Source organism: Salvelinus namaycush, unplaced genomic scaffold, assembly GCF_016432855.1.
Source record: "Salvelinus namaycush isolate Seneca unplaced genomic scaffold, SaNama_1.0 Scaffold230, whole genome shotgun sequence".
Classification (NCBI taxonomy): domain Eukaryota; kingdom Metazoa; phylum Chordata; class Actinopteri; order Salmoniformes; family Salmonidae; genus Salvelinus; species Salvelinus namaycush.
The window spans coordinates 208,613-223,449 of NW_024059120.1; the positions used below are offsets into that span (position 1 = coordinate 208,613).

A 14,837-nucleotide genomic window follows, 5' to 3' on the forward strand; every position below is an offset into this window, starting at 1 on the left:
GTGAGTGTGATATAGCAGGGTTGTATTTGGAGTGCTAGGGACAGCCAGGGAGACTAGTGTCTAGACCTCGGGTCTAAACGTGCTATGGGCAGAGTGATATGGAGGGGTTGATCTGAAACACAGAAAGTCTATTTTCCTCATGTTCAAATACAAAAATAAATGGTGTACCTGCTGTCCCAAATGCCTCCACAGGAGGGCGATATATACAGTACATGACCTGATCTTAGTTTGGTTACATTACACTGATCTTAGCTTGGTTACTTGTTACATTACACTGATCTTAGCTTGGTTACTTGTTACATTACACTGATCTTAGCTTGGTTACTTGTTACATTACACTGATCTTAGCTTGGTTACTTGTTACATTACACTGATCTTAGCTTGGTTACTTGTTACATTACACTGATCTTAGCTTGGTTACTTGTTACATTACACTGATCTTAGCTTGGTTACTTGTTACATTACACTGATCTTAGCTTGGTTACTTGTTACATTACACTGATCTTAGCTTGGTTACTTGTTACATTACACTGATCTTAGCTTGGTTACTTGTTACATTACACTGATCTTAGCTTGGTTACTTGTTACATACTTGTTACATTAGTCTCTCACCTAGTGTTTACATGCAATGCAATGTATACTTTACTTGATCTAATATAAATATTAAACATTTGTCTGTTTGATTAATCTATAGTCCATTCTTGCAGGGGGGAAAAGTTTGCAAGAAGAATGTGCATGACAATCATCGATTTAGTAGTTAGCTTGTGTTGCAGATCATAATTTAACATTTAGTCCAAAGCGCTCCTCTGGTTTTAGTTAGTGCAATCCGGCGTCTTTGGTTCGGGACGACCCTTAAACGTAACCTTAACCCATACATTTAACCTAAACTTAACCATAAATCCCTTTCGTAACCATAACCATTTTACATTTCAACTTCAATATGGTAGATATGGTAGGGACGTTCCAAGGATCCCCAATAGCACGGACCCTCTGATGTTTCATGCCAAGGCAGAGGGCGTCACATGTATTCTTGGTAGTTAGAGTCTTTAACGCTAGCATTCCAGGGACCTTTAGAAAGAAATGTGAGCTTTTTAACTACATTTCCCTACAGTTCCCTCGGCGTCATCACCGCTCCCCGCCTTCCCTCCCACTTTTGTTGGTCCGTGAGGAAGTCGCAAGATGGCTGACATCGCTTGAAAGTATGTCCCCTTCCTCAACATGAAGTCGTGAGTGTGGAAGAAAGCGAGGGAGGCACCATCGGCCGTTTGTTTTTATTAACTTTTTTTTTCTGCCGTTAATTTCTCCAAACATCCATTTCATTTCGCGTCGTCTCTGTCCCAGAGTTGTCTTTGAGAGTTGACGCGTCAAGTCACGCCGGGGACCCAGCTAGCTAAATTAGCCAGCTAGCTACAGCGGTTAACGTTAGCCAGCGAGATAGCTAGCTAACTAAATCATATTTTCATATCCCATCGGCCAGCTAACTAGCACGTCTCATTAATTTGAAATAGTCTAACGGTTCTAATATCAATATACTGTCAGATTAAGAATTACTCGACCGTCATGTTCGCCAACTAATGCGCAACGTTAATTCGTGTGAATCAGGATTATAATTTTGGAGTAAATCATACCATTACTATAGTTAGCCACTAGCCATCATCAGTTATCAACATTTCATGTGTTATTACCTAGCTAGCTAGCTAGTTAGAGGGTTAGTTAAACTTTAGCCGGAGAATTAGACTAGCTGGCTTTGCTGGCAGTTGACCAAAATACTGCTAGGGATGGACACACAATTGTACTCACACGACCAAATATAGAAGATTGGCTTTGCACACTAACTAGTTAGCTAGCTTTCTTGCTGTTAGGAAGTGCACCTCTCGGCCTGGTCAACTAGCGTGCTAGGCTAGTTAGCCTTTGCAGGGTTGGTCACTCGTATCAGAGTTGAGGGTGGCAGCAGCTAGGTGCAGCAACAGTTCAGTCAGTCACACAGAGAGATACGTTAGCTAGCTGCCAGGTTCTAGCTAGCTACATTCTCGACCCTCACATCAGCTATCACCACGGCGTTCCGAACGTACCCGGAGCCCCCCTCCCCTGGCCAGACCCACCGGCTCAACAACACCGGGATGGGTGTGCAGGGCTTCCAGGAATATCTTGAGAAACGGTGTCCCGGGGCAGCTGTCCCCGTGGACCTACTCAAACTAGCCCGTACACCGGGCCGCCAGCCCCCGCACCACCACCCCCATCACCTCGGCCCTATACCTCCTCCACCCCCGGCCCGGATACTCATCGATGCTGACTCCGGCCTGCAGCGGCTGTACGGCGGCTACCAGACGGACTGGGTGTGCGGCGGGGAGTGGAACGCCATGCTGGGATACCTGTCCGCTCTGTCCCAGGCCTGTCTGTACCAGGGCGGGCTTGAGCTGGTTGTGGTGTTCAACGGCACCCTGGGGAAGGAGCGGTGGCCGGAGTGGGCACGCCGGGCGCAGGGGCAACGCCAGACAGCCCAGCTCATCGTCAATCATGTTGGCAGCAAGGCAACTCCGCCACCCCGTGCTTGGTTCCTGCCCCCAGCCTGCCTCAGCCACTGTGTCCGCCTCGCCATGTTCCGCTTCAGAGTGCGGGTGAGTAAAGAGCAGTAGCTGCTACCCCATTCATAGAGGCTATCTACCTTCAGCGCCTATTGATGAAGGTCTCTTCTTCCTGGGGGACTTCTGTTAAAAGCCCAGATGCTCTAGACGTCAATACGCATCACTTACGATACAGTTTTGGAAACTGTATAGGAGAGCAAATCAAATCAAATGTTATTGGTCACACACGTTTAGTAGATGTTATTGCGGGTGTAGCGAAATGCTTGTCTTTCTAGCTCCAAAAGTGCAGTAATATCTAATAATTCACAACAATACACACAAACCTCAAAGTAAAATAATGGAATTAAGGAATATATAAATATTAGGATGAGCAATGTCGGAGTGGCATTGACTAAAATACAATAGAATACAGTATATACATATGAGATGAGTAAAGCAGTATGTAAACATTATTAAAGTGACTAGTGTTCCATTATTAAAGCGGCCAATGATTTCAAGTCTATGTATATAGGGCAGCAGACTCTTAATGCTTCGATCACACCGACAGCGTCATTGCATTTTGGTACACCAGAATTACATTTGTTTCCAATGAAACGCTGCGTTTGCAGCATTGTGTTGCAGAGGCAGTTGCAGTACGTTCGGTGTGGTGCATACTGGAGGTCGCCCGATTATGAATTTTCAACGCCGATACCGATTATTGGAGGACCAACAAAAAGCCAATACCGATTAATCGGCCGATTTTCTTACATTTTTTGTTGTTGTAATAATGACAATTACAACAATACTGAATGAACACTTTTCTTTTACCTTAATATAATACATCAATTTAGCATCAAATAAATAATGAAACATGTTCAATTTAGTTTAAATAATGCAAAAACAAAGTGTTGGAGAAGAAAGTAAAAGTGCAATATGTGCCATATAAAAAAAGCTAACTTTTAAGTTCCTTGCTCAGAACATGAGAACATATGAAAGCTGGTGGTTCCTTTTAACATGAGTCTTCAATATTCCCAGGTAAGAAGTTTTAGGTTATAGTTATTATAGGAATTATAGGACTATTTCTCTCTATACCATTTGTATTTCATATACCTTTGACTATTGGATGTTCTTATAGGCACTTTAGTATTGCCAGTGTAACAGTATAGCTTCTGTCCCTCTCCTCGCCCCGACCTGGGCTTGAACCAGGAACACATCGACAACAGCCACCCTCGAAGCATCGTTACCCATCGCTCCACAAAAGCTGTGGCCCTTGCAGAGCAAGGGGAACAACTACTCCGTCTCAGAGCGAGTGACGTCATCGATTGAAACTAGCCATTTTACATCAGTTACACCAGCCTAATCTCGGGACTTGATAGGCTTGAAGTCATAAACAGCTCAATGCTTGAAGCATTGCGAAGAGCTGCTGGCAAAAGCACAAAAGTGCTGTTTGAATGAATGCTTACGAGCGTGCTGCTGCCTACCACCGCTCAGTCAGACTGCTCTATCAAATCATAGACTTAATTATAACATAATAACACACAGAAATACGAGCCTTTGGTCAATGATATGGTCGAATCTGGAAACTACCATTTCGAAAACATAACATTTATTCTTACAGTGAAATACGGAACCGTTCCGTATTTTATCTAACGGGTGGCATCCCTAAGTCTAAATATTGCTGTTACATTGTACAACCTTCAATGTTATGTCATAATTATGTACAATTCTGGCAAATTAATTACGGTCTTTGTTAGGAATAAATGGACTTCACACAGTTCGCAACGAGCCAGGCGGCCCAAACTGCTGCATATACACTGACTCTGCTTGCACGGAACGCAAGAGAAGTGATACAATTTCCCTAGTTAAAACAAATTAATGTTAGCAGGCAATATTAACTAAATATGCAGGTTTAAAAATATATACTTGTGTATTGATTTTAAAGAAAGGCATTGATGTTTATGGTTAGGTTTGGTGCAACGACAGTGCCAAATCATCACCCGTTTGGCAAAGTAGGCTGTGATTCGATGAGAAATTAACAGGCACCGCATCGATTATATGCAACGCAGGACACGCTAAATAAACTAATAATATCAACCATGTGTAGATAACTAGTGATTATGTTAAGATTGTTTTTTATAAGGTAAGTTTAATGCTAGCTAGCAACTTACCTTGGCTTCTTGCTGCCATCGCGTAACAGGTAGTCAGCCTGCCATGCAGGCTCCACATGGAGTGCAATGTAAGGCAGGTGGTTAGAGCGTTGGACTAGTAACCGGAAGGTTGCAAAACGAATCCCCGAGCTGACAAGGTAAAAATCTTTCGTTCTGCCCCTGAACAAGGCAGTTAACCCACTGTTCCCTGATAGGCCGTCATTGAAAATAAGAATGTGTTCTTAACTGACTTGCCTCGTTAAATAAAGGTGTAAAAAAAAAACATTTGGCAAAATCTGTGTCCGAAAATACCGATTTCCGATTGTTATGAAAACTTGAAATCGGGCCTAATTAATCGGCTGCATTTTCGAATGTATGCGTCAAACTGTATGCGTAGACGGCTTGACAGAAATGGTACCAGAAGGTGAATGTTGAACTTTTGTTGCATACACATCCAGATGATGCTGCGTACTATTTTGCACAATGATGCTGTCAGTGTGTTCGAAGCGTAGGTGCAGGGTTATGTAACCGGTTGGAAGCAGCCTAGTGATGGCTATTTAACAGTCTGATGTCCTTGAGATAGAAGCTGTTTTTCAGTCTCTCGGTCCCAGCTTTGATGCACCTGTATTGACCTCGCCTTCTGGATGATAGCGGGGTGAACAGGCAGTGGCTCGGGTGGTGGTTGTCCTTGATCTTTTTGGCCTTCCTGTGACATCGGGTGCTGTAGGTGTCCTGGAGGGCAGGTAGTTTGCCCATGGTGATGTGTTGGGCAGACCACACTACCCTCTGGAGAGCCATGCGGTTGAGGGCGGTGCAGTTGCCGTACAGGCTGGTGATACAGTCCGACAGGATGCTCTCAATTGGGCATCTGTAAAAGTTTGTGAGTTTTAGGTAGGGATGCACAATATATCGGTAAGCATATGGGAATCGTCCGACGTTAGCTAAAAATGCCAACATCGGCATCAGACCGATGTCTAGTTTAACGCCGATGTGCAAAACCGATGTCAAAGCTGACGTGCATACCTATATAACGTAGGTACACGGCGTAATGTCAAAGCTGACGTGCATACCTATATAACGTAGGTACACGGCGTAATGTCAAAGCTGACGTGCATACCTATATAACATAGGTAGATGACGTAATGACGCCACAAAAAAATACAGCGCTACACAGAACAAAAGCAGAAAATTACAAAGTGTACACTTCCAACTAACCAAGTTCAAGTCGAGCAGTCATTTGAAAGGGTAAGAAAATTTCAGCGAGACAACTCAAAGGCAAAATCCATTAACGCCAAGATAATGGAATTCATTGCTCTTGACAATCAACCATTCTCTGTCGTGGTTGATGTTGGCTTTTGCCGACTGGTCGAGCACCTCGAGCCCCGGTACATACTACCAAGTAGGTGCTATTTTTCCCATGTTGCCCTACCGGAGTTCCACAGTATTGTTGAAACTCTGAGCTGCTTGCTATGGGCGTCACTGCTATTAGCTTCACGACTGACATTTGGACCAGCGATGCCATCCCCACTTGCATGCTGAGTATGACAGCACAGTGGGTCGACGAGTATTTCCTACTGAGGAAAGCCGCATGCTCAAGAATGTGCTGGTTCTCATATCGCTGCTGCCATTTCAATGGCATTTGAGAACATGTTTGTAACGTGGAAACATGAACACACTCCTAGCTTCATTCGAACAACTGACTGGAGAAATAAGCTCATCAACTGCGTCTGTAGCAGAAGTGATACCCTCTGTCATGGTATTGAAACACCTGCTCAACAAAACTGCCGACACAGACCGTGGGGTTAAAACTTGCAAAAGTACTCAAGGCTGTGAACAAGCAATTCGGTGGCATTCTCTGAGCTTCTTTACTGTGTCGCCACCATGCTCGATGCTAGGTACAAGGACCGCTACTTCGACGCAGACAAGAAACGGGGTTTATGTGAAATGATAGACACAGCTGGAAACGGACACAGTGACAGTGCGCACAGAGGAAGAGAGGCCACGGATAGACCGCTGAAACTTCACTGCTTAACATTTATGAGACTGAACAAATAAACAACGAAACAGCACAGCAAGTAAGTGAAATAAATAGGTTTTGATTGTTTTACTGGTAATGGGGACCTACGTAAATGCCAACAAAATAACATTTTCGTCAGTGTGTGGGTAAAAACAATTTAACTGTACTAGAATGCTTAAAAAAACGCAACTTTTGTAAATATCGGTATCAGGTTTTTTGGCAAGGAAAATATCAGATATCGGTATCGTGCAAAAATTCCATATCGGTGCATCCCTAGTTTTAGGTGACAAGCCACATTTCTTCAGCCTCCTGAGGTTGAAGAGGTGCTGTTGCGCCTTCTTCACCACACTGTCTGTGGGTGGACCATTTCAGATCGTCAGTGATGTGTACACCAAGGAACTTGAAGCTTTCCACCTGCTCCACTGCGGTCCCATCGATGTGGATAGGGGCATGCTCCCTCTGCTGTTTCCTGAAGTCCACGATCAGCTCCTTTGTTTTGTCGACATTGAGTGAGAGGTTATTCTCCTGGCACAACACTCCCAGAGCCCTCACCTCCTCCCTGTAGGCTGTCTCGTCATTGTTGGTAGTCAGGCCTACTACTGTTGTGTCGTCTGCAAAGTTGATGATTGAGTTGAAGGCGTGCGTGTCCATGCAGTCATGGGTGTACAGGAGGGGGCTGAGCACGCACCCTTGTGGGGCCCCTGTGTTGAGGATCAGCGAAGTGGTGTTTCCTACCTTCACCACCTGGGGGCGGCCCAGGACCCTGTTGCACAAGGCGGGGTTCAGACCCAGGGCCCCAAGCTTAATGATGAGCTTGGAGGACACTATGATGTTGAATGCTGAGCTATTGTCAATGAACAGCATTCTTACATAGGTTTTCCTCTTGTCCAGATGGGATAGGGCAGTGTGCAGTGCAATTGCGTTGTCTGTGGATCTATTGGGGCGGTAAGCAAATTGAAGTGGGTCTAGGGTGTCAGGTAGGGTGGAGGTGATATGATCCTTGACGAGCCTCTCAAAGCACTTCATGATGACAGGAGTGCTACGGGTCGATAGTAATTTAGTAAAATGACCTTTGCTTTCTTGGGTACAGGAACAATGTTGGACGTCTTGAAGCATGTGGAGATAGCAGACTAGGATAGGGAGAGATTGAGTATGTCCTTAAACACTCCAGCCAGCTGTTCTGCGCATGCTCTGACGACGCGGAAAGGGATGCTGCCCGGGCCGGCAGCCTTGCGAGGGTTAACAAGCTTAAATGTGTTACTCACGTCGGCCACGGAGAAGGAGAGCCCACAGTCCTTGGTAGCGGGCCGCTTCGGTGGCAGTGTGTTATCCTCAAAGTAGGCGAAGGTGTTTCAATTGTCCAGGTGTCCGCAATGTAGCTGGTTTTCCCTTTGTAGTCTGTGATTGATTGTCTGTAGACACATAGCTCTCGTGTCTGAGCTGTTATTGCTACTCCACATTGTCTCTACACTGATGTTTTGCCTGTTTGATTGCCTTTTGGAGGGAATAACTCCACTGTTTGTATTCTGCCATGTTGCCATGGCTCAATGTGGTGGTTCGCGCTTTCAGTTTTGCGTGAATGCTGCCATCTATCTACGGTTTCTGGTTAGGATAGGTTTTAATAGTCACAGTGGGAACAACATTTCCTATACACTTCCTGATTAAACTCAGTATGGACCTGGAGGTTTCATTGTTTCCCGACTTCCATCAACACGTCTCCTTCTTCACTAGGGGCAATGAAGTCCTAGACCACTGCTGCTCTACCCACAAGCATACAGTGGCAAGAAAAAGTATGTGAACCCTTTGGAAGTACGCCTTCTGGAGTGGCCCAGTCAGAGTCCTGATCTCAACCCAAATGAGATGCTGTGGCATGACCTCAAGAGAGAAGTTCACACCAGACTTCCCAAGAAATTGCTAAACTGAAACAGTTTTGTAAAGAGGAATGGTCAAAAATTCCTCCTGACCGTTGTGCAGGTCTGATTCACAACTACAGAAAACGTTTGGTTGAGGTTATTGCTGCCAAAGGAGGGTCAACCAGTTATTGAATCCAAGGGTTCATGTACTTCTTCCACACTGCACTGTGAATGTTTAAGTTATGTTTCAATATAGACAAGAAAAATACAATAATCTGTGTGTTATTAGTTGAAGCACACTGTCTATTGTTGTGACCCAGATGAAGATCAGATCAAATTTGATGACCAATTTATGCAGAAATCCATGAAATTCCAAAGTGTTCACATACTTTATCTTGCCACTGTATAATGGCCTCCCTCTTCCCCCCCTTCGGCAAGTCAGATCATGACTCTATACTCCTGTTTCCTGTCTACAAGCAGAAGCTCAAACAGGAAGTACCCGTGACGCGCTCTGTTGAGAAATGGTCATCCCAATCGGAAGCTATGCTAGAAGACTGCTTTGCTCGTGCTGACTGGAATATGTTCCCTGGACTCTGCCGATAGCATAGACGAGCAAACCACCCCGGTGACCAGTTTCATTAGGAAATGCATCGGCGACGTTGTCCCCACAGTGAAGTTTCGCTGCTTCCTTAATCAAAAGCCCTTGATTAACACAGAGGCTGGTGCTAAACTAAAAGACAAAGCTATCGCAGACAACTCTGAGGCTACGACAAGGAGCCCCCGTTGACCCAAGGGACTGGGTGATCTCGCTCTGAGGCTACGACAAGGAGCCCCCGTTGACCCAAGGGACTGGGTGATCTCGCTCTGAGGCTACGACAAGGAGCCCCCGTTGACCCAAGGGACTGGGTGATCTCGCTCTGAGGCTACGACAAGGAGCCCCCGTTGACCCAAGGGACTGGGTGATCTCGCTCTGAGGCTACGACAAGGAGCCCCCGTTGACCCAAGGGACTGGGTGATCTCGCTCTGAGGCTACGACAAGGAGCCCCCGTTGACCCAAGGGACTGGGTGATCTCGCTCTGAGGCTACGACAAGGAGCCCCCGTTGACCCAAGGGACTGGGTGATCTCGCTCTGAGGCTACGACAAGGAGCCCCCGTTGACCCAAGGGACTGGGTGATCTCGCTCTGAGGCTACGACAAGGAGCCCCCGTTGACCCAAGGGACTGGGTGATCTCGCTCTGAGGCTACGACAAGGAGCCCCCGTTGACCCAAGGGACTGGGTGATCTCGCTCTGAGGCTACGACAAGGAGCCCCCGTTGACCCAAGGGACTGGGTGATCTCGCTCTGAGGCTACGACAAGGAGCCCCCGTTGACCCAAGGGACTGGGTGATCTCGCTCTGAGGCTACGACAAGGAGCCCCCGTTGACCCAAGGGACTGGGTGATCTCGCTCTGAGGCTACGACAAGGAGCCCCCGTTGACCCAAGGGACTGGGTGATCTCGCTCTGAGGCTACGACAAGGAGCCCCCGTTGACCCAAGGGACTGGGTGATCTCGCTCTGAGGCTACGACAAGGAGCCCCCGTTGACCCAAGGGACTGGGTGATCTCGCTCTGAGGCTACGACAAGGAGCCCCCGTTGACCCAAGGGACTGGGTGATCTCGCTCTGAGGCTACGACAAGGAGCCCCCGTTGACCCAAGGGACTGGGTGATCTCGCTCTGAGGCTACGACAAGGAGCCCCCGTTGACCCAAGGGACTGGGTGATCTCGCTCTGAGGCTACGACAAGGAGCCCCCGTTGACCCAAGGGACTGGGTGATCTCGCTCTGAGGCTACGACAAGGAGCCCCCGTTGACCCAAGGGACTGGGTGATCTCGCTCTGAGGCTACGACAAGGAGCCCCCGTTGACCCAAGGGACTGGGTGATCTCGCTCTGAGGCTACGACAAGGAGCCCCCGTTGACCCAAGGGACTGGGTGATCTCGCTCTGAGGCTACGACAAGGAGCCCCCGTTGACCCAAGGGACTGGGTGATCTCGCTCTGAGGCTACGACAAGGAGCCCCCGTTGACCCAAGGGACTGGGTGATCTCGCTCTGAGGCTACGACAAGGAGCCCCCGTTGACCCAAGGGACTGGGTGATCTCGCTCTGAGGCTACGACAAGGAGCCCCCGTTGACCCAAGGGACTGGGTGATCTCGCTCTGAGGCTACGACAAGGAGCCCCCGTTGACCCAAGGGACTGGGTGATCTCGCTCTGAGGCTGACGTTAGTGAGGTTTTTAATCAGACGCTCGCGTGGCCGGATGTTATTCCAGAGCATGCAGCTGGCAGGTATATTCACAATCATTCAGTCCCACACATCTCAAGCTAGTCATAAACTCTAAGGCTACCTGCCAGAATGACTACTGCCCTGTAGCACTCACATCTGTAGTCATGAAGTGCTTTGAAAGGCTGGTTATGGCACACATCAACTCCATCATCCCGAAATCGTCAAATTAAATGTTATTGGTCGCATACACATGTTTAGCAGATTTGTCTTTATTATGGATCCCCAGTAGTTCCTGCCAAGGCAGCAGCTACTCTTCCTGGGGTTCATTATGGATCCCCAGTAGTTCCTGCCAAGGCAGCAGCTACACTTCCTGGGGTTTATTATGGATCCCCAGTAGTTCCTGCCAAGGCAGCAGCTACTCTTCCTGGGGTTTATTATGGATCCCCATTAGTTCCTGCCAAGGCAGCAGCTACTCTTCCTGGGGTTTATTATGGATCCCCATTAGTTCCTGCCAAGGCAGCAGCTACTCTTCCTGGGGTTTATTATGGATCCCCAGTAGTTCCTGCCAAGGCAGCAGCTACTCTTCCTGGGGTTTATTATGGATCCCCAGTAGTTCCTGCCAAGGCAGCAGCTACTCTTCCTGGGGTTTATTATGGATCCCCATTAGTTCCTGCCAAGGCAGCAGCTACTCTTCCTGGGGTTTATTATGGATCCCCATTAGTTCCTGCCAAGGCAGCAGCTACTCTTCCTGGGGTTTATTATGGATCCCCATTAGTTCCTGCTAAGGCAGCAGCTACTCTTCCTGGGGTTTATTATGGATCCCCATTAGTTCCTGCCAAGGCAGCAGCTACTCTTCCTGGGGTTTATTATGGATCCCCAGTAGTTCCTGCCAAGGCAGCAGCTACTCTTCCTGGGGTTTATTATGGATCCCCATTAGTTCCTGCCAAGGCAGCAGCTACTCTTCCTGGGGTTTATTATGGATCCCCATTAGTTCCTGCCAAGGCAGCAGCTACTCTTCCTGGGGTTTATTATGGATCCCCATTAGTTCCTGTCAAGGCAGCAGCTACTCTTCCTGGGGTTTATTATGGATCCCCAGTAGTTCCTGCCAAGGCAGCAGCTACTCTTCCTGGGGTTTATTATGGATCCCCATTAGTTCCTGCCTGTCAATACCTCTCACAAATACAAGTAGTGATGAAGTCAATCTCTCCTCCACTTTGAGCCAGGAGAGATTTACATGCATATTATTAATATTAGCTCTCTGTGTACATCCAAGGGCCAGCCGTGCTGCCATGTTCTGAGCCAATTGCAATTTTCCTAAGTCCCTCTTTGTGGCACCTGACCCCACGACTGAACAGTAGTCCAGGTGAGACAAAACTAGGGCCTGTAGGACCTGCCTTGTTGATAGTGTTAAGAAGGTAGAAACTAGGGCCTGTAGGACCTGCCTTGTTGATAGTGTTGTTAAGAAGGTAGAAACTAGGGCCTGTAGGACCTGCCTTGTTGATAGTGCTGTTAAGAAGGTAGAAACTAGGGCCTGTAGGACCTGCCTTGTTGATAGTGTTGTTAAGAAGGTAGAAACTAGGGCCTGTAGGACCTGCCTTGTTGATAGTGTTGTTAAGAAGGTAGAAACTAGGGCCTGTAGGACCTGCCTTGTTGATAGGGCTGTTAAGAAGGTAGAAACTGGGGCCTGTAGGACCTGCCTTGTTGATAGTGCAGTTAAGAAGGTAGAGCAGCGCTTTATTATGGACAGACTTCTCCAGCTCTTAGCTACTGTCGTGTCAAAATGTTTTGACCATGACTGTTTACAATCCAGGGTTATTCCAAGCAGTTTATTCACCTCAACTTGCTCTATTTCCACGTTATTTATTACAAGATTTAGTTTGCTTTTAGTTTTATAAATATTTAGGACTAACTTATTCCTTGCCACCCACTCTGAAACTAACTGCAGCCCTTTTAAGTGTTTCAGTGGCTGTGGTAGCTGACATGTATAGTGTTGAGTCATCTGGATACATAGTATCAAACCTTTTACTCAAAGCCAGTGTGTCTGTCGTTAGCATGTTGTTAGTAAAGATTGAATAAAGTAAGGGGACTAGGCAGCTGCCCTGGGGAATTCCTGATTCTACCTGGATGATGTTGGAGAGGCTTCCATTAAGGAACACCCTCTGTGTTCTGTTAGACAGGTATCTCTTTATCCACATTATAGCAGGGGGTGTAAAGCCATAACACAATATAGCAGGGGGTGTAAAGCCATAACAAATATACGTTTTTCCAGCAGCAGACGTATCAATAATGTCAAAAGCTGCACTGAAGTCTTAACAAAACAGCCCCCACTTCGTATCAATTTCTCTCAGCCAATCAGTAATTTGTGTAAGTGCTGTGCTTGTTGAAGCACCACTTCTCCACTGGATAGGGCTGATGGAGAGACAGCAGTCACACACAGCATGATGTTAAAGGACCACTACACCACTGGATAGGGCTGATGGAGAGACAGCAGTCACACACAGCATGATGTTAAAGGACCACTACACCACTGGATAGGGCCGATGGAGAGACAGCAGTCACACACAGCATGATGTTAAAGGACCACTACACCACTACATAGGGCTGATGGAGAGACAGCAGTCACACACAGCATGATGTTAAAACACCACTACACCACTGGATAGGGCTGATGGAGAGACAGCAGTCACACACAGCATGATGTTAAAGGACCACTACACCACTACATAGGGCTGATGGAGAGACAGCAGTCACACACAGCATGGTGTTAAAGGACCACTACACCACTGGATAGGGCTGATGGAGAGACAGCAGTCACACACAGCATGATGTTAAAGGACCACTACTCCACTACATAGGGCTGATGGAAAGACAGCAGTCACACACAGAATGATGTTAAAGGACCACTACACCACTGGATAGGGCTGATGGAGAGACAGCAGTCACACACAGCATGATGTTAAAGGACCACTACACCACTGGATAGGGCTGATGGAGAGACAGCAGTCACACACAGCATGATGTTAAAGGACCACTACTCCACTACATAGGGCTGATGGAGAGACAGCAGTCACACACAGCATGATGTTAAAGGACCACTACACCACTGGATAGGGCTGATGGAGAGACAGCAGTCACACACAGCATGATGTTAAAGGACCACTACATAGGGCTGATGGAGAGACAGCAGTCACACACAGCATGATGTTAAAGGACCACTACACCACTGGATAGGGCTGATGGAGAGACAGCAGTCACACACAGCATGATGTTAAAGGACCACTACTCCACTGGATAGGGCTGATGGAGAGACAGCAGTCACACACAGCATGATGTTAAAGGACCACTGCATAGGGCTGATGGAAAGACAGCAGTCACACACAGCATGATGTTAAAGGACCACTACTCCACTGGATAGGGCTGATGGAGAGACAGCAGTCACACACAGCATGATGTTGAACTAAAGGATAACCAGTCCATAAGGTCACATAAGCCAGTAGGTCCCAATCATAAGAATACAGAAACACAACCATTAAGCATTTCCAATCTGAATGTACAACTATTACTTCCCATTGCAAAAAACATTTCACATTTAGCACACAAAGTAACTGTTGACTTAAAAGTTTAAAGTGGAACTGACAGTGTTTTAAAAGACAGTCATAATATCACTCAAATATCAAATTCCCTGTTTATGCTACAAAATAGGTTATATTTGACTTATGTTCCATGACGTAAACTAAAACATTATTGGCAGAATAGATGGATGTAGTTCAAAGCATGATTAATATAATTCACCAATATATTTCTTGCTAGTCCAAAACATATTGCTATCAGGTTATGAATCCCAGCTGGCCTGGTACATTGTTTGTTGCCTCCATTCAGGATGCTCTGTTTTTAGTTTCAATGACTCAATATTCTGGACCAAAACTAACGATTGTAACTAAGGCTGGCAATGTCAATACAATCAAACTAGCTGATGATCACAAGTCAGTCATAACATGGC

General features: G+C 46.7%; 1 protein-coding gene across 1 annotated transcript in view; it reads left to right on the forward strand.

The window, feature by feature from the left end:
• The first annotated feature begins 1,174 nt into the window (after positions 1-1,174).
• fam120c (family with sequence similarity 120C) overlaps positions 1,175-14,837 on the forward strand; it is a 71,830-nt gene continuing 58,167 nt past the window's right edge. The window contains exon 1 of the mRNA XM_038984329.1: positions 1,175-2,618. Coding sequence (XP_038840257.1) covers positions 2,121-2,618 — 498 coding nt within the window. The 5' untranslated portion in view covers positions 1,175-2,120. The remainder of the gene's footprint in view (positions 2,619-14,837) is intronic.